At 33.5% G+C, this 23,407-nt stretch overlaps 1 protein-coding gene across 2 annotated transcripts in view; it reads left to right on the top strand.

Moving 5' to 3' along the window:
* Positions 1 to 22,637, top strand: part of LOC120352993 (importin-11-like) — a 28,211-nt gene extending 5,574 nt beyond the window's left edge. For both annotated transcript variants that reach the window (XM_039435369.1, XM_039435370.1), the window contains 6 exons: positions 902 to 1,116; positions 4,729 to 4,954; positions 8,944 to 9,112; positions 11,221 to 11,508; positions 14,570 to 14,734; positions 22,362 to 22,637. In XM_039435369.1, the coding sequence (XP_039291303.1) occupies positions 902 to 1,116; positions 4,729 to 4,954; positions 8,944 to 9,112; positions 11,221 to 11,508; positions 14,570 to 14,734; positions 22,362 to 22,438 (1,140 nt within the window). In that variant the 3' untranslated portion in view covers positions 22,439 to 22,637. The remainder of the gene's footprint in view (positions 1 to 901; positions 1,117 to 4,728; positions 4,955 to 8,943; positions 9,113 to 11,220; positions 11,509 to 14,569; positions 14,735 to 22,361) is intronic.
* Positions 22,638 to 23,407: the final 770 nt, after the last annotated feature.

Here is a 23,407-nt window from a genome sequence, read left to right as displayed (position 1 = left end):
TAGTATCAAATTATGTAACTAATTGGAAATAAATTTGTTATGAATTCGGATCTTAATCTTTCTAAATTCAAAATTAATGATTGTCTCAAGTGTTTGTGTTTTGTTTCAATGTGGAAATTAGTGAAGAATTGGAAAGTCGTTCATAATCTTTATTTGGACAATTTATTTTATGAAATTGGGATGAAAAGAAGTTTTGGACTGTAGTCTGTTTCTTTGTCCTTGAGTTGATTGTAAATGATAATAAAGACAACAATATCAATCAATAACATTCAATAGTTCACCCATAATAAGGCTACGTTATAATTAACTATATCACATAATAGTTGACATTTATTTTTTTATTTTTATTTACAATGCAAATGACACTAATGTAATAACATTGGTAGATGCAATAATAAGGTACAGTAGTCCTTGTGCTATTTTACTTCCAAATTTATAGGTGACAAAGTACAAGATAAGGTTAGAATGTCACGTGTACAATTTTTTATAAAATTTTAGTCCAAATAAACATGAAAACTATAAATTTTTGAATTTAGATGGCTTGAATTATAATAAATTGATTAGAAATATTCCACTCAATTACCATTTGTAACGAATAATATTGAGTTAAGAAAATCTGGAACCATTGAAGAACACAAACTTGTAAACACCTTAATTAACTCATTAATAATTTGTTTTACATACTCCTGTCCTGAATTCTTCTAAAGAGTAGAATGGACTTCCAATGAGCCATTTTCTTGAATATCTAAGGAAATATCTGTTATATTTTAGTTTTTTTTATTGAATTGTTGACTATGTCTTGCATTTGTTGAATTATTCTGACAATAAATGAATCTTGAATTTTTAATGTGCCCTCCTTTTCAGATGTGTCTCAAAAAATGTGTCTTTGGGGTTGTTGCAGAAGATAATTTTGAAACACGACATAGATCTGAACGTGCGATGGCTTGCGATTCTGTGTTTGAAAAATGGCGTTGACCGGTACTGGCGTCGCAATATCAGCAATGGCATCAGTGACCTGGAGAAGGACGGCCTCCGAAAAAGTCTGCTCTGCAACATTCGCGAGCCAGTCCTCCAGATCGCCACTCAGATGGCTGTTATTGTCGCCAAAATTGCTAGGTAACTAAACAACGCCACTATTATAAACAATAATTGACCAAGTCATAAATCTTGCCAGTTATGCATGGTGTCTACATCGCTCTATACAGAGTGAGTCATATATATGGGAACCCTTCAATAAGTTGAAGACTGTTGTAGATATAATACTGTAACTTTCAGGATAAGTTATTGGTCGAATACTCCACCTTTTGACGTACAACTGGATTTCAACCCCTCATAAGGGGGTGACTTGGGGGTTGTTACTCGAATATTTTTAATGTGAACACCCATTGTGTGGTGCATCATTTTAAAAGCCTTAAGAAAGATGACATCAAAAAGCCACAAGAAAGATGGCATCAATAGAAATTTTCTATGATGCTTGTATCCAAAATGGTGGCTGATTGAAGTTTTAGTTTTTAAAGAAATGTGGGGTTGTAAATAAAATGTAAACACTCATTGTGTGGTACATAATTTTGAAGGCCTTTCCAAAACAAGCAAGATGACATCAATAAAAATGTTGATACTTGTATTTTCAATGTAAACACCCATTATGTGGTACATCATTTTAAAGGCCTTTTCAAAACAAGAAAGATGGCATCAATAAAATAATTTTATGATGTTTGTATCCAAAATGGCGGCTGATTTAAGTTCAAGTAAAAACTAAAACTTCAATCAGCCATCATTTTGGATAAAGTATCATAGAACATTTTTATTGATGCCAACTTTCTCGTTTTGAAAAGGCCTTTAAAATGATGTACCACACAATGGGTGTTCACTTTTAAAATATTCAAGTTACAAACCCTCATTATTTTTTTAAATTAAAACTTCAACCAGCCGCCATTTTGGATACAAGCATCATAGAACTATTTTATTGTTGTCATCTTTTTTGTTTTAAAAAGGCCTTTCAAATGTTGTACCACACAATAGGTGTTTGAATTTAAAATATTCGAGTAACAACCCCTAAGTCACCCCCTTATGAGGGGTTGAAATACAGTTGTACGTCAAAAGGTAGAGCTAGTTATTCGACCAATAACTTATCCTGAAAGTTGCAGTATTCCATCTACAACAGTTTCCAACTTATTGAATGGTTCCCATACATATGACTCACTCTGTATATTGAAAGAATTTCTCAAACTAAATCTAAACTCGATTGCCTTGAAATTAATGAATAAAAATAGAATTACTTGGCTAGCTCAGGTCTGGTGTCAGTGTTTTCAGAACGCACCTGATCAATTTTAGGGCCTCTGACTTAAACTCGGGCCAATATTGATGCGGGTTGAGCCTGAACAACTATTCTTCCTATAAGTGCCGGTTTTATTATTACTTTCCTTGCCCTATTACCATAGGTAAGGAAAGTTTTGCTTTCCGAAAAAATTAAGCTACCCCAATTTCTAAATTTCTATACGTTTCAAGGTCCCCTGTGTCCAAAAAAGTGGTTTAGGGTATTGGTCTGTATGTGTGTGTGTGTGTGTGTGTGTATGTGAGTGTATGTGCGTTTGTGTACACAATATCTCATCTCCCATTTAACGGAATGACTTGAAATTTGGAACTTAAGGTTCTTACAATATAAGGATCCGACACGAACAATTTCGATCAAATGCAATTCAAGATGGCGGCAAAAATGGAGAAAATGTCAAAAACAGGGGTTTTCGCCATTTTCTCGAAAACGGCTCCAACGATTTTGATTAAATTTATACCTAAAATAGTAATTGATGAGCTCTATCAACTGCCACAAGTTGAAAATTTCAGGAGCTCCGCCCCATCTATGCAAAGTTTGAATTTAGATTCCGAATTATCAGGCTTCAGATACAATTTAAAAAAAAAATCGAGTGGAAAAGATTGAGCATGAAAATCTCTACAATTAATGTTCAGTAACATTTTCACCTAAAATTGAAAATAAGCTCGAAATTTGAGAAAATGTGTTATCCAATTGCAAACTGTTGGCAACTGTTGATTCTATTAAATGATTCACTATGAAGAGATAGCAGACCTCGTGTGTCTCCAGCGTTATTGCCCTGTCACCAGCTGGCTCAAATCTTTGAATAGTAGACTTGAGATGCGCGAGAACACTAGCGTCAGGTGATCAATTCACATAACGGCAAGGAAAGTTGTGTGAGTGCGCCACACCAGATTTTTAGAATACAAATCGAAAAACTTTGAGAAATATTACCAGTAGAATCTTGTTTAGCCTTTGCTCAGCCTTAAATAGTTAATACAGTACTCATTTTTATTACATTATATTGTGTGAAAATGGAAATAAATTTGATTTTATATTTATTTATTAACCAAAAATATTTACAATACAATGTATATTATACAAAATTACAATACACCCAAAACGGCTTACATTAAAATACATTATTAACGAAAAACAGTTCAAGCTTGGTAACAAAAATCAATCTACACGATCTCAATTTTAGGATACATTTATTTTTAAATTCGGGTAAAGAATCTCTATTTATGTCATTATTTTCAAACATTCTATGATTAAATAGTTGAAGCGTAATTAAAAATGAAGAATTTGGAAAGCAAGTGGTATTTGGTTTGATAATATGAAATGTCCAACTCTGAATGCTGTAGACCTTGGTACCACAAAAATAACTTTTCAAACAAATCCGAACAATCGAATAGATTATTACACAACTTTGTAGTATACATAACAACGCAAACCTTCATCTTAGCTCTTTGTAGATTCTATTAAATCTACAAATAGCTTTCAATAACATTGTTGGATGATCTCTATAGTCAGGTCCACGTTATAATTAGCAATGGTATTGTTATCCTTGTCTATCATTCATCAAAGCTGATAGTGCTATCTCTCTCTAGCTTTGCGATGTTGTCCAATAATATTTTATTTCACTTTTGACTGTGACTTTACAGAAGTAGACAAACAATCCTCAGCCGACATGTTTTGTTTTGATTTATAACAAAATGCTAAAGTAGTAGATTTAAATGTATTTTTGAATGAATGAAATAATTTTTAGATATTAGAAACAAAAATTTCACTTGAAATGACTCTTTGAAAATTGATAACTTTGAGACCATCCAGACTTCGACCATGTTTCAGTTTACCGGAATAGGTTAGGCCTACACTGGTACCGGTATGAATAATAATATTGAAAGGTTATTTCAGAATTATTTTCATTGAAATCATCTTATTTTAGATAGGATTTCTATTATTTTTAAAAGAAATTGAAATAGAATATCTAATGAATAACTTAATTGCTGTTGTTGAAGTTCAGATTGGTGTATCAGAGCTTTTCAAATTAGCCGTCATTTCAGGTTTGTAAATCTGATCTCAGCTATGGAAGCAAAGTTTAAAATCAAATTATGAAAAAATATATTTTACTGATGAATTTGATTAATTTGACATGAAATTGACTATTTTATCAGAGGAATTAGGTTAAAATTAATATCAGATCAAATTTAATGGGATGAATTCAATATAAGCTGTGTACACTCAGTGGCAAAATGGTGTCAATTTGGCAACGTTGTTCCCGTATCTTTCTTTACTGCCATTATAACGTGGACCTCACTATAGCACAACTCACACTATTGACTTTATAATAAACATATCTTAAAAAATAATTTTGTTTGATTTGAAACTGTATTCTCGTATTATATATAACGTAGACTGGACTACCCGCGCGAATGGCCTCAACTGATGCCCGCACTGTTGAGCGAGCTGAGGAGTGGAGGGGCGGAGCAGAGAGCGCTGCTTGTGCTGAGCCACGTCATCAAGAGTCTGTCGAGCAAGCGGCTGGCCGGTGACCGCAAGCTGTTCCAGGAACTTACCGCTAACATCTATCCCTTCCTCTATCAGCAGTGGACGGTGCACACCAATGCTGCCATCGCTCAGGTTTGTTCATTTATATTCTTGTGTTTTCCTCTTAGACCAGATATAAAATAGAAACGGCCCATTGTACATTGCCCATTCACAGTGAAAGTCGCCCCATCGTGACGTCATCATCGGATAGAAAACTTTTCTGTAGAGTAGTTTGTTTACATTGTAGATTGTTTTGTATAGATAATATTGAAAGGTTATATCAAAATAACTTTCATTAAAATTATCTTATAAATAAGATTTCTATTTTGCTATTATTTTCAAGAGAATTTGAAATAGAATACCCACCGAGCAACTCTATTTATGTTGTTTTGAAGTTCAGATTTGTATGAACATAAAAATCTGATCCCAAAGCAAAGTTTTGAATCTAATTACGAAAAAAGATACTTCATTGATGAATTAAATTAATATTACATGAAATTGATTATGTTATCAAGGAAATGGAGACTGGAAATATTGGATCAAATTTGATGGGATGAATTGGGTAACAGCTGTGTACACTCAGTGGCAAAATGGAGTCAATTTAAGAGACTCTGCAACGTTTTTCTCCTATTTTTCTCCACTGCTATTATAACGTGGAATGCCCCAGTATGAGGTCATACATGTTTTGATTCAGAGGTTTGACTTCCCAGCGTGTCTATTCTATATGTCTGGTCTAAGGTTTTCCTTCATACCCAAGGTCTATAAATACAGGTCATGACACAATCCCGTTATGCATTGCAAAATCGCCATTACGTGGGGCTCTAGTTTACCAATTTTCGAATTTATTCAGCTGTTATCATTGTAGATTGAACATAACATGATGTGTTATTAGTAATTGGAATATTGTAAAAAATATTCTACCTACAGTATTATAGTACTTAGCAAAATACTAGAAACTGAATTGTTGATTTTTAGATTTAATTGATCGGTACAGTAACTTTAAACTCTTTTTGAAGTTGGCCTCGCATATTTCTGTCTTGTCCCAATGCCTTATGAATCATAATCTTTAGGTTACAAGAAAAAGAACAATTTTCAATAATAAAGAAATGAATAATTGAAGCATTTATTATTGAAATTTCATTATTGACCGAGTGAAGTGAGGTCTAAGATTCAAAACGACGGTATGGCATTTCTCTTAATGTTTAAATGTTTTTATGTTGCGCATTTACGGCGAAACGCGGTAATAGATTTTCATGAAATTTGACAGGTATGTTTCTTTTTAAATTACGCGTCGACGTATATACAAGGTTTTTGGAAATTTTGCTTTTCAAGGATAATATAAAAAGAAAAAGGAGCCTCCTTCATACGTCAATATTAGAGTGAAAATCAGACTATAGAATTATTCATCATAAATCAGCTGTCGATTTGACTATAAATTGCATGCCATTAGGCATGCAATATAATATCTCAATGTAACTTGGTAAAAAATTAGCAGCTGTGTAGACTATAAATTGCATGTCTCATTGAATGCAATATTAAAAAGGATGCAAATAACTTATAACAGCTCATCTGGGCGCCTAGATGTCTTCTGGTTTTCTCTCGCTAAATTCCGGAAAGCGTTATATGATAATTAAATCTTGTGTAAGCATGATCTGATCAAATAAATAGTTAGTGTATCAGTGTGGATGAGCTTATGGTTTGGGACGTCGTTATAACTGCGCGAGGTCTACTGTTCACAGAACTACTAGTTAAAGAATGAAAACCTGAATTCACGTATTATCTGAACTAGAATATTGTTTTTAAAATGCATAATGCATGATTTTGTTACGAGTGAGACGAATTAGATTGGATTTTCAAATGTACCGCCTTGAAATAGGCACAAAATGGCCGCTCCATAAGGAACACGGGTGTCTTGACCTGGTTTTTATAGACCTTGTTCATACCAGGTGACCCAGAATATCGGGAACTTTTAAGAACGCCATATTACATTAGTGGGAAGGGAAAAAATGATTTTACTCAAACTAATGTGAAGTTCAAGGCTTGCCATTCAAGTATTATTAATAACATCTATCACTTTTTGGCAATTACTTCATTTAGATAGCTTCCTCCTGAACTAATACATTTTTAAAATCTGTGTTGACGATTTCTCATTTATCGCTGCAACATCTCATCTGGGATATTGCGGATTTCATATTGAATTTGATTTGGTTTTTAAATAATTCAAAATTATTGATCATATTGTGAGCGAAATCCACACTGCACGGCATTAAATGGCAACTGTGCGAGTGAGTATTGTTTGGTATCCGCGTAATCTCACAATTAGGTTGCGTTACCTGGTCCCATGAATCGCCAGGTCTGTCCACCTGTGATTTTCTGTTTGTGGAGCTATCTCAAATCAAACGTTTTCATAACTTGACCAATACTTGTGATTAAATTATAACAGACAATTCAGAATTAAATTAACAATATCCCAGTTGACATGTTCAGGAATCTCAACACAGATTTCAAGAGTGTATTCGTGCAGGAGGAAGCCATCATCTTAATGAAGTAATTGTCAAAAAGTGCTAGATGCTATTAATAATCCTCAAATGGCAAGACTTGAACTTCTAATTAGTTTGAAAAAATATCATTGTTTATCATTTTGTCAAAATTACATGGAGAATCTTCATTAGAGTTGAAAATTTTCAGCAAAAAAGTTTGGTCTCGATCATAATTATTATTTGTCAATTTCTCAGAAAACATTTTTCCAAACACACCATCCTTATTTTTAGAAATTGATTCTTTTTGAAGAGATATTGTGGTATTTCTCCGTAGTGAAAAAATGAAATTGTGTATAATTTTTTCATTCTTATTTTTGTTTGCTTTTAGTGTGTGATCACATTGGATGCCTGTATGTGCAAGTTCACGCTTGGTTATGCATGACCAAGCTAGCTTTTCATTAGATATGCCAGTATCAGCTATCATCTGTGGAAGGCAGTGACAAGGCAGAGAATCGGCAACGCTTCTCTCCTGTCTTTCTGCAGTGCCATAATAGCGTGGCTCTCACTATAGTAATATTTTATGTAATTGAAAATTCATCATTTTATACTAAATAATAAAGGAAAGAACTGGCTAGGATGGGATAGGAAAATTTTATTTGACGCATCATCACGTCTGAACTACTGGACTGACAATTAACTTGAAATTTTGCATATACAGAGTGTCTGATGAGTCACTCCCTATATTTATACAGCTAATTTCTTCATCTATGAACCAATTTTGTTAGAACTACATTTGTTAGATAGAGCACTCCTTGAGGTTGTGTTTAACATCAATTTTCATTTCTTTCAGTTTTAAAAATGCCCCCTCTCCTGGCTGTAGAAGAACGAAACGAACCAGTATTAAGAGGTCTGGGGATCTGTGGTGCGAGTACAAAGGTGGTGGAGGGCTGAACGAGGGATCCATGCAACACTGGATGCAAAAACACTGAGATCGTTGCAACAGAGTAATGTGAAAGACCACTTACACGAGATCCTTGACGCAGTGATTTCTTAGGGCTCCTCATGAACATTTCACGAACTCTGTAAACATTCTCTGCTTTCCTTGACTTTGATGGTCTTCCTGATCGTCTTGCACCTGCGACACTCCCTGTTGTTAGTAATTTGGAATGGCAATTTTCAACAGTTTTTGCATCCAGTGTAGCATGGATCCCTCGTTCAGCCCTCCACCACCTTTGTACTCGCACCACAGATCCCCAGACTTCATAACGAGCTGCTATTTTGGCGCGTTCTTCCACAATCAAGAGAGGGGGCATTTTTAAACTGAAACAAATGAAAATTGGTGTTAAACACAACCTCAAGGAGTGCTCCTTCAAATGTAGTTCTAACAAAATTGGTTCTTGAATAAAGAAATTATAGCTGTATAAAAATGGGGAGTTACTTATAAGACTGTAGATTCTTAATTAACCGAGGATGGTTAGAGGCCTATTTGCAATTCTTTAAGATTTTATTACGTCAAGTTTTAAAATAGACTCTTGCGGAGCACGAGTTACGTGCTAGTAATTGTATAATTGTATAATTGATTAGTGTGTTTGTTTTTGGCAGATATCGTTTGGCGACGATAAGTGTGTGCACACCCTGGAAAAGGCCAGTCTGCTGCTGAAATGCTTGTACAAGTTGACCGTGTATGGCTTCGTCAAACTTCACGAGTCGTCCGAGGCAGCCTCCTTCCTACACTCCATATTCGGACACACCAAGACAATGCTCGAACAACGTCAGTTGACGCAATTCACTCATTTCATTCATATCACTAATCATATACTGGGTGACCCAGAATAACGCAACTTTTAAAAATGCTATGAAACAAAAGTGGGAAGGACAAAAATCATTTCATCCAAACTAATGTAAAAATCAAAACTTGCCATTTAAGAATTATTAATAACATCTATCACTTTTTGACAATTACTTCATTAATTTAAGATGGCTTCCTCCTGCTCGAATACACTCTTGAAATCTGTGTTGAGATTCCTGAACATGTCAAATGGGATATTGTTAATTTAATTCTTAATTGTCTGTTATAATAATTAACCACAGGTATTGGTCAAGCTATGAAAACATTGGATTTGAGATAGCTCCACAAACAGAAAATCGCAGGTGGACAGACCCATGGGACCAGGAAACGCAACCTAATTGTGAGATTACACGGATACTAAACAATACTCACTCGCACAGTTGCCATTGAATGCCGTGCAGTGTGGATTTCGCTCGCAATTTGATCAATAATTTTGAATTAATAAAAAATTAAAACAAAGAATTCAAAATGAAATCCACAATATCCCAGAGATGTTGCAGCGATCAATGAGGAATCTTCATCACAGATTTGAAGCCAGGAGGAAGCAATCTAAATGAAATAATTGTCAAAAAGTGATAGATGTTATTAATAATTCTTAAATAGCAAGTCTTTAACTTAACATTAGTTTGAATAAAATCATTTTCGACCTTCCCACTTTTGTTTCATGGCGTTTTTTAAAGTTCCCGTTATTCTGTGTCACTCTGTTCAATCACCATTTCATATCTATTCATTAACAATTACATTATTATACAGGTTTGGGCAGGGAGGTATGGATATTTTAAAATAACAGTTACACACTCATTTTTAAACGAAACTCAAAAAATATTTTTTCAGTGTGTACCTTGGATGTTGCTATTATAAAAATTAAAGAGGAAAAAATTGAAACATTGATTTTGTACGAATAATAACATGTGTTAAATGCTGTCCGTTTTTGTCCATACACTCCTGTAGACGTTGTGAGAAGTTGTCCATACTCCTCTGAAGCATTGCACGTGGTACCGCTCGAATTTATTGTGTTATTGTTTCACTCAGGGCTTCAAGGGTTCGTGGTTTGTTTATGTATACACGTGCTTCTAGGTAGCCCCATACAACCTCGTAATTATTGGATCTTACGTTTCTCCAGAAAACGGTCGAACCATCACTGTTATTAAGGATCTAACGATGATACGTGATTTTTTTCTGCTAAATTGAGAAGACGAAGTATCAACGTCAATTCTGTATGGTTTCAAAAAAATGGGGTGACATGCCATACATCGAGAGCAGCTATGGGATTTCTAAGGCAGACCTTCCCTGGACGCCTCATTTCATTGCGTGGAGATGTGGAGTGGCCTCCTCGGTCACCGGATCTGTCACCTTGTAACTATTTGTTATGGGGCTACCTAAAAGCACGTTTATACATGAACAAACCATGAACCCTTGAAGCCCTGAGTGAAATAATAACACAATAAATTCGAATGGTACCACGTGCAATGCTTCAGAGGAGTATGGACAACTCACAACGTCTACAGGAGTGTATGTTTCCAAATGGTGACACTCAGACCAGTCGATTCTAGTCTCCGCGACGTCACCATTTGAAAACACATGCTCTCGACTAGAGTCGAGTCTCTTCTCTACCTGAGTCGCGTAAGTGTGAGTTGAGCCTTACAATCAGTGTGTCTCGATATAAGGCATGTAAAACAAAGCCATTTAGCGATTAGCAGTAATATTATTATCTCTCATTGTGTTGTTAAATACTTTGAATAACATGATTAGAAGACAATATAGCATTATTCAGTTGAATCAGTAAAACAAATGCGATATAATTATTACCTATCAACCGGATATATGGGATAACTGATCTTGTGAGCACAAAAATAGGAATACGGACCGACAAAAGACGGATGCGTGTAGACGCAGTTTTACATCCTTCTTTTGCTTGAGTGGAAGACTGACCGTAAACTTGAGCGTCTGGACCGGCCTTTATGTTGATGACATGATGATAAATTTCTTTCCGACTTTCATTATTCTCACAATTGTTTTCCTTTTCACAGGTAAAACAGTGAAAGCAATACATGGTGTGACAGAAATGTTGGAAAAGTTTATAATGAAAATGACGAAAGTGCAGGCGACGGTGCTGTCAGACCACCCGTTCTCCTACATTGATCTACTGCAGCCAACACTAGAATTAACCTATTACTACATATTTGTGCCGGACAACGAGGCTTTCCTTTTCGAATCATTTTTGATTCTTTGTCTCAATAGACTGAAAACAATTGTACAGACTTTGGAGTTCAGGCAGGGTAAGCAGAGAGAAAGCTGCTCTTCCAAGCTATTTGATGGTGGGTTCAATTATATTCCTCAATAAAGTATGTTAATAGTATGGTATGTTATAGGGCTAGGTACTTGAATGTTTAATTAAAGAAAATAGCTACTACCTTTGTAATATCTACACTTTAACCGTGTCATGATTCTTCCAACCACCAACCGTTGCACCCAGTCTCTCAGACCGGAGATTTAATTTCATGATAAAGCATTAGTTTTTTTTTTGTAATTTCATAGATTCTTATACTTTTTTATGCATAATTTGTTCAGAAAAATGTCAGGATAACAAGAAACTTATTCCAAGGAACACTTTTTCATTACCTATATTTCATTAAAAATTCAAAATTGAGATTGAACTGAAATGTAATTAATAATGGATAACAACCCATTTACAAGTAGCCTACTTATAGTTGCAATATAGCAAGTGCTCACTCAATTTGTCATAGCAAATGAAGAATAAAGTTGATACAATTCGTAATTCAAGAAAACAAAATAAATTTCTATAACCTAGCTCTTACTAAAAAACAAAATCAACTCGAGAGTAATCTGAGTCCTGAAAATCTAACTAACCGGTATCACAGACCGGGAATACCGGGATTGATGAAACAAACCGTATCATCCGGTACGAGAGACCGTAGAGTTAGCAATAAACTGAGGCTGTGTTCGGAATGACTACTAATCAGCCTGAAACGACTAGTAATTGTTCTCTGATATTCATTGAACAGCTACTGAGTGGGAGGAGCCAAACAGAAAGTCAGGTGTATTAATAATGCAATGCAAAATTTTGGTACCGTTCTTAGAGACCGGTGATACGGTTAAAGTGTTTAAAACGACTAATTTCGACAATTCGTCATTCTCAAGAGTGTCCTTCCTAATTATTATTTCAATTGAAATCACTGAATTTGAACCGGAATCAAGATTTCAATTGGAGGAATAGAAGAAATTCAGAAACTTGAATTATAACTCCATTCCATTATAATATTATTCAATATTTTTCAGTTCATATTTAGTCAAATTTCATTGAATGGTTTGGTATATCAGTATGAATAAGTGTATAAGCCACCATATATTGTATTTATATGAATAAAGCAGAATCAAATAACAAGTATTTGAACCATAATAATATTTGTTATATAGTAACAATAATTCAGTAGTATATGAACCATATTGGAGCATACTACTCTATGGTCAATTTAGCACTAATATATTCTGACAAATGGTTTTCAAATGTTCAATCAATAAAATAACTTTACCTTACTGTTAATAAATAACTTTACGTTACCTTGACTGTTTTCAGTTGGTATTCCCCAAGCTGAATTTTTATAATAATTGTAGAACTAACTGAGGAAACATTGATACACCCTTCTGTAGACTGACTAGATCGCAGGATAGAAGCTCCATGTCTCACAGTTGGTTAATTATTATCAATCTAAATTTAAAATTGTTTTTTATACAGTAGACTCCGGTGACAACGCGGTTGAAGGGACCATCCGGTTGTGAGCGCTATAGCCGGAGCAGCGCTATAACCAGTGTTGCCATTTATCAACAGTGGAAATGGGTTATTAGACAATCAAGCACCAAACATATATTTAGATTGCTATGCCATTCTTATTTTATATACTGAACACTTTGAACGCGTTTTTGATAAATATTTTATGATCTTACTTCCTAAATAATATTCATTGATAGTTTTTGAACTTTTCTAGAATTTAGGAATTTTCTGTCTATGCTACTTGAAATCTCATGCAAATTTTACAGTATCATGTCATCACTCTCATTCTCTCCTGCACTCATGAAAAGAAATCATTTGTTTCACTTGTTTGAAAGCCTGAGAAAGAGTTCGAGGCTTCAAAAATTCCTCTTTCACTTCATAATATGCTTCAAAATCATGAACACCACTATTAGTCTATTGACAATGTCCAGTTCACAAAGTCTTTCAGTACAGTAACAGGAGGGAAAGAGTAGGGGTGATTGACACCATACAAACTGGTTATAATAGGGAATTCCAAGAGGTGGGAAAGGCTCTTTACTATTCCATAAATAACACTTTTGTCCAATCACTGGTGAATTGTTTAGTAATAGTCTATTTTGTGGAATTTCACTCACTGAGAGCAACAATAAAGCTATGGCACACTATGTGGAAACAGCGCTATATCCGGAGATACACCGCGTTATAAAAGGATCCGAAATACACATAATTATACGGGATATTGGCCGGTCCTGTCTTGTAAGAGCACTATAACCGGATTCGCGCTCTAGCCGGAGACGTTGTAACCGGAGTCCACTGTATTTTAATTTTTCAGATTGATGTTTTGGTGTAGAAATTGAAATGGACGTAACCTATGTATAATATTTGGACAATTTGATAGTAAATTAGAAAATTGAAGAAGTTTTGGGCAATAGCCTGTTTTTTTCTTTTCCGATCATTGAATTGTTTCTGCAAATCTAATAAATAAATAAAAAATTCATTTCTTACTTTGAATCAATTTCAGAAATTCAAAATATCATTTCATAGATGCGTTATACTGTGGGTCTAGTATTAAAGCTTTATTCGTTTATGTAATATTCTACCTTACTCTGCTATTTTTGGCCCGATGCTTTTTATTTAGCCCTTTCATATTATGTTATGAAATTTCCTAAGCTGCAATCTATTTTTCCAATGTTGTCTACAACTACTGTAATGTTGAACGACAATATTCATTTGATTTTTATTTACTTCCATTTCATTTTTGTTTTCCTATTGTGAATAAAAGTATGAAGAAGGGCCCCACACAGGATTACCTTGGGGGTTTCCTTGATATACAAGGTATTGTGCATGCAAAGGCTACATCAGTTAAGTGTGTTTTTCTTCTGCAATATTTTGTACAATGTATACTGATTGGTCGAATAAATTATTATTATTAATATGCTTCTATGTTCAAATGTATTTAGCAGCAGTGGAGCTATGCTTTCCAATGAATTTCTCCTCTTCTGGACAGAAAAAGAATACCATTTGTTCACATTGGCAGGATGAAAATGTGTGATTTCTCCAAGGCTCTCTTGCTACCTTATCAATTTAGAAATTATTTGTTTATGCAGCTCAAGCAAACGAACTAGAGATACGAACAGCCCAGGCTGTGGAAATAAAGAAGGAATTTTTCAATGAGACTGTCCTGAATGTGATCTGCCGCAAGCTGATAACCCACTACTTCCTGCTCACTCCGCAAGATCTGGCTCTGTGGGATTCTGATCCAGAAACTTTCTGTGAGTAAAAATAAGTTTTTACTTTCCTTGTCCTATTACCATAGGTAAGGAAAGTATTGCTTTCCGAAAAACAATTAAGGTACCCCAATTTCCAAATTTATTTACGTTTCAAGGTCCCCTGAGTCCAAAAAAGTGGTTTTTGGGTATTGGTCTGTATGTGTGTGTGTGTATGAGTGTATGTGCGTCTGTGTACACGATATCTCATCTCCCAATTAACAGAATGACTTGAAATTCGGAACTTAAGGTCCTTACACTATAAGGATCCGACACGAACAATTTCGATCAAATGCAATTCAAGATGGCGGCTAAAATGGAAAAATGTTGTCAAAAACAGGGGTTTTCGCGATTTTCTTGTAAACGGCTGCAACGATTTTGATTAAAGTTATACCTGGAATAGTCATCGATAAGCTCTATCAACTGCGACAAGTCCCATATCTGTAAAAATTTCAGGAGCTCCGCCCCATTTATGCAAAGTTTGATTTTAGATTTCCAATTATCAGGCTTCAGATAACATTTAAACAAAAAATTTCAATTGGGATAGATTGAGCATAAAAGTCTCTACAATTAATGTTCAGTAACATTTTCACCTAAAATTGAAAATAATCTCGAAGTTCGAGAAAATAAGATTATTCAATTGCAAACTGTTGGCAACTGTTGATTCACTATGAAGAGATAGCAGACTTCGTGTGTCTGCAGCGCTATTGCCCTGTCACCAGCTGGCTTACATCTTTGTATAGTAGACTTTGAGATGCGCGTGAACACTACCGTCAGTTGATCAATTTTCATAACAGCAAGGAAAGTTGTGTGCCACACCAGATTTTTGTTTTTTTAGAGTGCGTTTTTCTTAAATAATGAATTTATTGCCAAATACAAGAAATATTTTTACAACTAAAAATAATCATTAAAATACAATAGTTTTTGGCGTGACTGGAAAAAGAAGCCTTGTTGACCGAACGTAGTGAGGTCTATGTTTTAACTCTTAATTTTCTTTTGTCTGTATGTAACGCAAATACGGCCAAACGCATTGATAGAATTCGATGAGATTTAGCAGGAATATTTCTTTAACAACTGCGCGTCGATGTATATATATACACAAGGTTTTTTGAAATTTTGCATTATAAGGATAATATGAAAGGAAAAGAAATTCCTCCATACTCCGATATATATTATTTACTTTGAAGATAGGATTAATCAGACTATAGAATTATTCATAATCAATCAACTGACAAGTGGATTACACAGATGGCTGGAGAAGCCATGTCTATTTCACTTGACACTGGGGAGCGACACACTCTTTGTATACAGCGCGATTTCGAGCGAGGTTACTACACCTCAGAATTTTGCATTCATTGATTCATTCATTCTGCATTCATACATAAACTGATGTACTAATGTGTGTATAGCATAGGCCAGTGCATTCCTATTGCTTTATCTCTTAAATAAATGAGTCTTTCTCAATTTTAATAGGCTAATAATAATTATTGTACCTAATGAACTGAAAATTCAGTTAAAAAACAACTGATAATTCTGAATAAAATAAATTTGAGATTAAAGAAATGTTTATGATGTTAAATATTGTCTACAACTGAAATAGTTGTTGATTTATTAGTTGATTAATTTTTATTATGATAAATATTGTCCACAGAAATAATTAAATAAAAATTAAAAATAAATAAATTAATCAATTAAAAATAATTATTAAATGAACTAAATAATAATGCTGGAGAAATTATAATATTTTTGATTAAAAAAAAATTATCAAATATTTGTGGAATATTTTCATCAGTTGCAAAGATTATCACGGAAATGAATGAATACAAATTCAAACGTGAACTGAGTTTGTTAACATTTCAAACGGGTGACATTAAATACTTGTGGATGAGAAAACTCCGTGAGGTCCACTGTTCACAGAACTACTAGTTAATACAATAGTTTTTGGCGTGACTGGAAAAAGAAGCCTTGAGTTCCAGAGCTCCAGCCACGAGTTCTAGAAATAAGAAATACATTTTTTCAATCTAATAACAGCAGTACAATTGAAACAATTCTGTCGATGGATGGTAATCTATGGATGTTGAATTTTATCCATAATCCAATTACTTGATAAACAGAATATAAATGCACAGAAAAATAATATATAATAATTGTCGAGTTTCAATAATAATTTTTACATAATAATAAAGAATTAATATTGCCAAAATTGGTGATTCAGCCAACTCAGTTCTCATTAAAAAAATAGTTTTGTTTTACCCACGATTTTATTAATCTCAATTTGGTTTTTGTTATGTTATCCTTAATAAAGTCTTCCGGAATTTTATTTATTAGTTTATTACTCTGATATTCAAATTGGTGTTTACTAGATGTTAATGTACTAAAATTAATATTGAAAGCATTTACTATAGTTGGCCGTATATTTTACGACGGGTAAATTGATTTGTATTCTTATTAATAAAAATAAATAAATTTGTCACTCAAGTTGTGCGTAACGTTGGTAGATCTATCTCTTCAAATATTAGTCTGCTGGAATATGGTGTCATATTAATTAGATAACTAATTATTTAGATAATTAGTTATCTAATTAATATGATACCCTATCTTACCACCCATCACCCAATAAACACTATAAGGGGCTTATCACACACATCTTGTGATTACTAAGTACATAAACATTTCATAAAAACATTGCTCAAGCTTGGATTTTTGTTCTCTTTTTCATTTTCTCCAATATTCAACTTACTTTGTAATTGCTAATCTTAAATATTTTTGTATTTTATTATAAAATTTTTGTATCAAATTGTCGGATGTATACAAATATGGAGGGTTACCTGTTGTCTTCATAAATAAATAAACCTCAGGAACATGACAGCCAGTTCTCATATGGTTTCTAGCAAGCTTTCCAATTTAAAGCTAACTTACTGAAAAATTCAAAGCGTCTTTTCTCCCAATTAATAATAATAATTTCTCTGAATGTCAATGATTTGCATCCAGAGGAGTTTATTTACAAATAAGATACATAATTATAAAAGTGTTTCCAAAGTTTGGAGTTTTCTAAATATTTGTAGTTGATTCAATTCAATTTAGAAGTATTTTTTCAATTTAAAAATCATTTTTGTGTGTTTTCAAATGTAAATTGAGAGTGTAATTGAAGAATGTTGAAGTGACACATAACCTACATATATTTGGACTGTTGCAAAAATTAGAATTGGAACCGTTTTGGACGTATAGTCCAGTCACTATATACATTGGTGCATGCAATTTATATTGTAGTTCTGATTTTCTAATATATTATTTGGGTACATGAGAGAAGTCCAGAACCAATTTCTTCATGCAAAATTTCCTTGTGCTAGATACAGGGTGGCCCAAAAACCTCGTATTTTCGGCTCATTTTCCAGTTTTCAGCTATTTCTGCAAAATATCGTAATCGAACAGAAAAATTGCTCTTGTCTTTTTTTAAATCATAAAATTCTAAATAAAATGAGATCATTCGGAACTCTCTATCTCCAATGAGTAATGAGATATGATTTATCAAAAATGAGTGAAGAAAAAAATCAATTCTGATGAATTTTAGTTTTTGATCAACAATATCTTCCGATTGTTATCATTTAGATGTATGATTCAAAATCCCTCTAGGCGTATTTTTGTGCTCTACAATCTAAGATCAGGTAGAGCGCCTCTATCTCATATAGATTTCCAGGTACACCTGACAAAAATGCTCCTTGTATTGTGAAAAACACCTAATTTTCAACTTCAACCATCATTACCAACTACATTGTCCTCACATTGATATTCCGCACAATGGTTCATGAGATTATGTTCTATGAGAATCACCCGTTAGATGCACTCCATTTCAGTATTTCCTAGTGGAGAGGCGCGCTTAAGGACACCTCATGGATCAAATTTTCAAACATTTATAACTTCTGACAATGCTCTGATTTCATCTTACTGCACTTCATTCTTCTCGGCTCGTCAAGGCAGTCCAAAATCATGCATCATAACTTAAATTCGGTCGAAAAATGGAAAATCTATTGTTGAGTGTACTTAAGCCCATATTCCAATACACAAAAAATGACCAATTTCTATATTCAAAGCTGCATGTCTTGTGAAATACTTCTGATAAAATTCCCAAATTTAGTGAGGGTGTGGAAATTGTCCCCCTCCACCCACTCCAATAAATAATACTTTCGATTCCAATACAATTCGAAAGTTACAGGAAATTTTTAAAATGGCGATTTCAGTTTTATATTGTTTTCGAGATTTTACTGTTGATCAAGAGTTTCTAAAACGAGTCTGATACATCATAGAAACTCACAATTGATTCCAAATTGTAGATAAATTCATCTTCTACGAGCTCAGTTGAGAAATCCATCTTGAATCACTTTCCCCTATCATTGAACTGCCAAAATCGTTAATACGCGAAAAATATCTACAATTTCCAGATTTTTTTCAACAATCAAATCTCACTTTATGAACATATTTTTTCGTGAATCGTTTACAGCAAATAAAAGATAAAATTCTATTGTATATTTCAAGATCAAGTAATGATTTTTATAATAAGGGGTTATTTTATTTATTTATTTATTCAATCATTCAGAATAATTACACAACTTACAGAAAAGTACCACAGGCTTATAAGCCCAAAACGGTTCCAATTCTAATTTATACAACAGTCCAAATGTAGCTAGGTTATGTCACAACATTCATCAATTGCACACTCAATTTACAATTCAAAACACACAAAAATCATTTTTAAATTTACAAAAATACTTCTAAACTAAATTGAATCAATCACACTTAATTAGAAAATTCCAATATTTGAGAAAACTATATCTCGGGTTACCGAGATACATAGCTTTGAATATAGAAATTTGCCATTTTTTATGTATTGGGATATGAGCTTGAGTACACTCAACAATAAATTTTACATTTTTCGACCGAATTTGACTTATGATGCATGATTTTGGACCGCCTTGACAAGCCGAGAAGAATGAAGTGTAGTACGATAAAATCTGAGCATTGTGTCATAAGTTATAAGTGTTTGAAATGTTGATCCTTGAGGTTTTGGGCCACTCTGTATCTAGCACAAGGAAATTTTGCATGAAGAAATTAGTTCTGAACTTCTCTTATGTACCCAAATAATATATTAGAAAATCTGAACTACAATATAAATTGCAAGCACGCCCCCTTTTTTAAGTCTACATTGACTGGACTAGTAAGCCTGTAGTACTTTCCTGTAAGTTGTGTAATTCTGAATGATCAACTGTTCATTCTCATTTAAAATAATCAGTTTTATTTTATTTAGCAAGAAATTATATTCTCAATAATTTCATAATGAATTTCCATAATTAATTATCCTACATTGTTAAAAGACGATCTGGCAACAGAGCAAAGCGAGAAAGAGATAGCCCTATCCGCTATGTTGAATGATAGACAACGATTGCAATACCATTGCTTATTAGAAAATTATATCAAGCAATTTCTCATGAGCATAGTTGATATGAGAATTGGATCAGATCATTGGGTTAATGGCACTTTATATTTTTATTCAAGATTTATTTTTCTGATTTTTTTTTGTGATTGAGTGAGTATCGGGCTTGACTCACTCTTATATTTGTAAACCTAAAAGTTTGGTAACCCCAACACAATTTTCATTACAGGGGTACCTTATTATTGTTTCTTGTACCATACAGTATAGTAGGCTAATTATGTAGCAGTATAATCGTGTAACATAGAAATGTTATGTTGTATTGTTTCGTTTTTAAAAAAAATATGATTTTTTTATTTCTAATATTAGTTTTTTATGAGCATAAGTAGTTGGAAAATGTTGCTAATGACTTTTGGTTATATTATCATTATGACTGCATATGGCGATGTTTAAATGAGAAATATTTCTTTATATTCTTACATTGTTATATTTTTGAGCCATATCATTTTATAAATTTGGTTAATAACTTGATATCTTTGTTTTGTTTTTTTTGTAACATTGTACTGTTGTTTATGAGAAACAATATATTTTATTCTATTCTATTCTCATCAAACACTGCCATTATAACGTGGACCTCATTATAGCGCATAATTTTCATCTAAGACAACTAAATAATAACGGTGACTAATAATAATTATAATAAAGTGGCAATAATAAACAGATAATAATAAGTGACGAATGATGATGATGATGATGATGATGATGATGATGATAATAATAGCGGTGTCTAAGTAAAAAATTGAATCTATAAAGTTGTAATTTGCTACACCCCAAACCAATAGTCCATATCTTGAAAGAGACTCCACAACTGAGAAATATACTATTTCTATAATATCTTTACTAAGTACAAGGTGCGCCAGAGAAACTTACTTATTTGACAAAATTCCCCGCGGTGTATTGGTCGTGTAGAGGGCAGGAGGGGGCGCATCTGGAGGAGGAAGTCCGAAGTTTATTCTCCCTCAAGTAAGTAGCCATCATGCTCTGGTCTAGAGAGCAGCGGGCCTTCGCAGTTGAGAGCTTCTTTTCTAATGGTCGATCACTTGTTGTTGCTACGAAACGTACCTTCCGCGCTTGATTCGAAATTCCTCCTCACAGACTCGTTCCTGCTCGTAATTCGACTCTGTCGTGAGTTGACTCGTTTCGGGAGTGTGCAAGTGTCGTTGAATCCAGAAATGAAGTTCAACGAACCATCAGAACTCCAGAGAATATGAAAGGAGTGAGGCAGTCAGTTGTGCGTTCTCCCCAGCGTTCGGCTCGCAAACACGCAGCTGCTATGGCAATTTCTGACGCAACTGTTCGACGAATTCTCCATGAAGACCTCCAATTTCATCCATATAATTGGCTGTTGTTCAAGAATTGACTGAACGCGTTTTTGTTGCCCGTCAAAATGCATGTGATATGCTGATTGACAACCTGCCAGAAGACGTGGTCATTTTTTTCAGTGACGAGGTTTATTTCCACTTGCGTTTCCTCAATGCGATTTTTTTCATGAGGTTATTTGAGATCCCTGGTTTATGTCGATCGATCACGGACCATAGCACACCTCAAGAACAACATTCGCGATGCCATTGATTTACTGCGACGAGTGGATACAAATTAAAAAAATCGACTTCATCAGTCGCCATTGGTCTGATGTAATTTCCAAGACTGCATGAAAAAAAATGGAATATTGTATTTTCATATAAAACAATATTGAAACATTAACTAAAGTACTTTTGTTTTTATTGAACTTTCAGATAAGTAAGTTTCTCTGGCGCACCTTGTATATGACGAAGCTGAAGAACTTATAAATTCGCTTTCTTATTTTCTTAGTTGTGTATTATATTACTCATCCCATTTCAATCGATCATCTACTAAGATATTTAAAATTAATCAGAGGATGTTCCATGATCATTGCTACATATTATTCATGTGCTGTCCATTTCTATTCTATAAATAAAGTTTAAGCTTAGGCCAAAGCTCTTAAGCTTACAGGCCAAATAAAGTAAAAGCAAACTTCACATATAAAAATAGCATTTTCAATTATTTGGTTCCGGAAAAACTGGTTATATTATTATTCTCATTTAAAGATGATCATTTCTCAATAGTCACTAAAAATTTGATGACTTTTCGATCTTCTGAAATTTGTTTTCTGTATCCTTTTTGCAGATATAAACGAATCGGCTGAAAATTGGAAATATAGTCTGAGGGTAAGTATTGAGAAAATCTTCAAACGTTCCTTCTGAGTAGAAAGTATTGAGAAAAAAGAAGCTTTTCTGCAATAGTTGATTTATTTTTTTTGTCAAAATTAGGAAAATAAACAGTTTTGGGTTTATCCCGTTGGTTCTCTCCCAATAATTTATTTGATGATGCAATTTTGGAATGAAATAAATAAGTGAATAAATAATAAATCCTTCGGGCACCACAATAATGTTTCCACAACCAGATGAATAATAATGATTTCGACAAATTAACAATTGTAAGGAGTTTTTATCAGTCATAATTACAATAATTGGTAAAGTAAATACGATTTCATAGACATGAAAACGTTTTCTTTCTCAAATCAACATGGATCGAGTAAATAGCTTCGCTTGCCTTGACTGTCCTCAACTACATTCAAATGATAATAGACACTTTTACATTCATAATAGAAAATGAATCAGAATGTTATCAATACCGTGAAAAATTATCCATAATAGTGTAAAAATCATATCTTGAACAATTGAATAAGGAATAATGTCTTGATAATGATTTTGTATAGATGAAACTTGATTGTGAAAGTATAAAACTTCCATGGAAAAATATGTGAAAATCTTAAAATTCAATTTAACATTCTAAGTTCCAATATATTTGTTCTCTTCTTGCTATATTTCTCATTGAAGTGAAGAATTTATATATAGTGAGGTCCACGTTATAATGGCAGTGGAGAAAGAGAACAACGTTGCCGATCCTCTGTCTTGTCAATGCCTTCTGAAGACGGTAGCTGATACAGGTTTATTGATGTAATATTAACTGTTCGTTCTCGTTTAAAATAATCAATTATATTTTATTAAGCTAGAACATATATTTTTCAATAATTTCATAATCAATTTACATAATTAAGATGAATTTTGTTAATTAATTATCAATTCTACATTTTTAAAAGACAATTGGCAACAGAGTGAAGCGAGAAAGAGATAGCTCGATCCGCTTTGTTGAATGATAGACAAGGATAG

This window comes from Nilaparvata lugens, chromosome 9 (assembly GCF_014356525.2).
Source record: "Nilaparvata lugens isolate BPH chromosome 9, ASM1435652v1, whole genome shotgun sequence".
Classification (NCBI taxonomy): Eukaryota; Metazoa; Arthropoda; class Insecta; order Hemiptera; family Delphacidae; genus Nilaparvata; species Nilaparvata lugens.
Note: the sequence above shows the minus strand (reverse complement) of the source record. Positions and strands in the feature narration are given on the sequence as shown.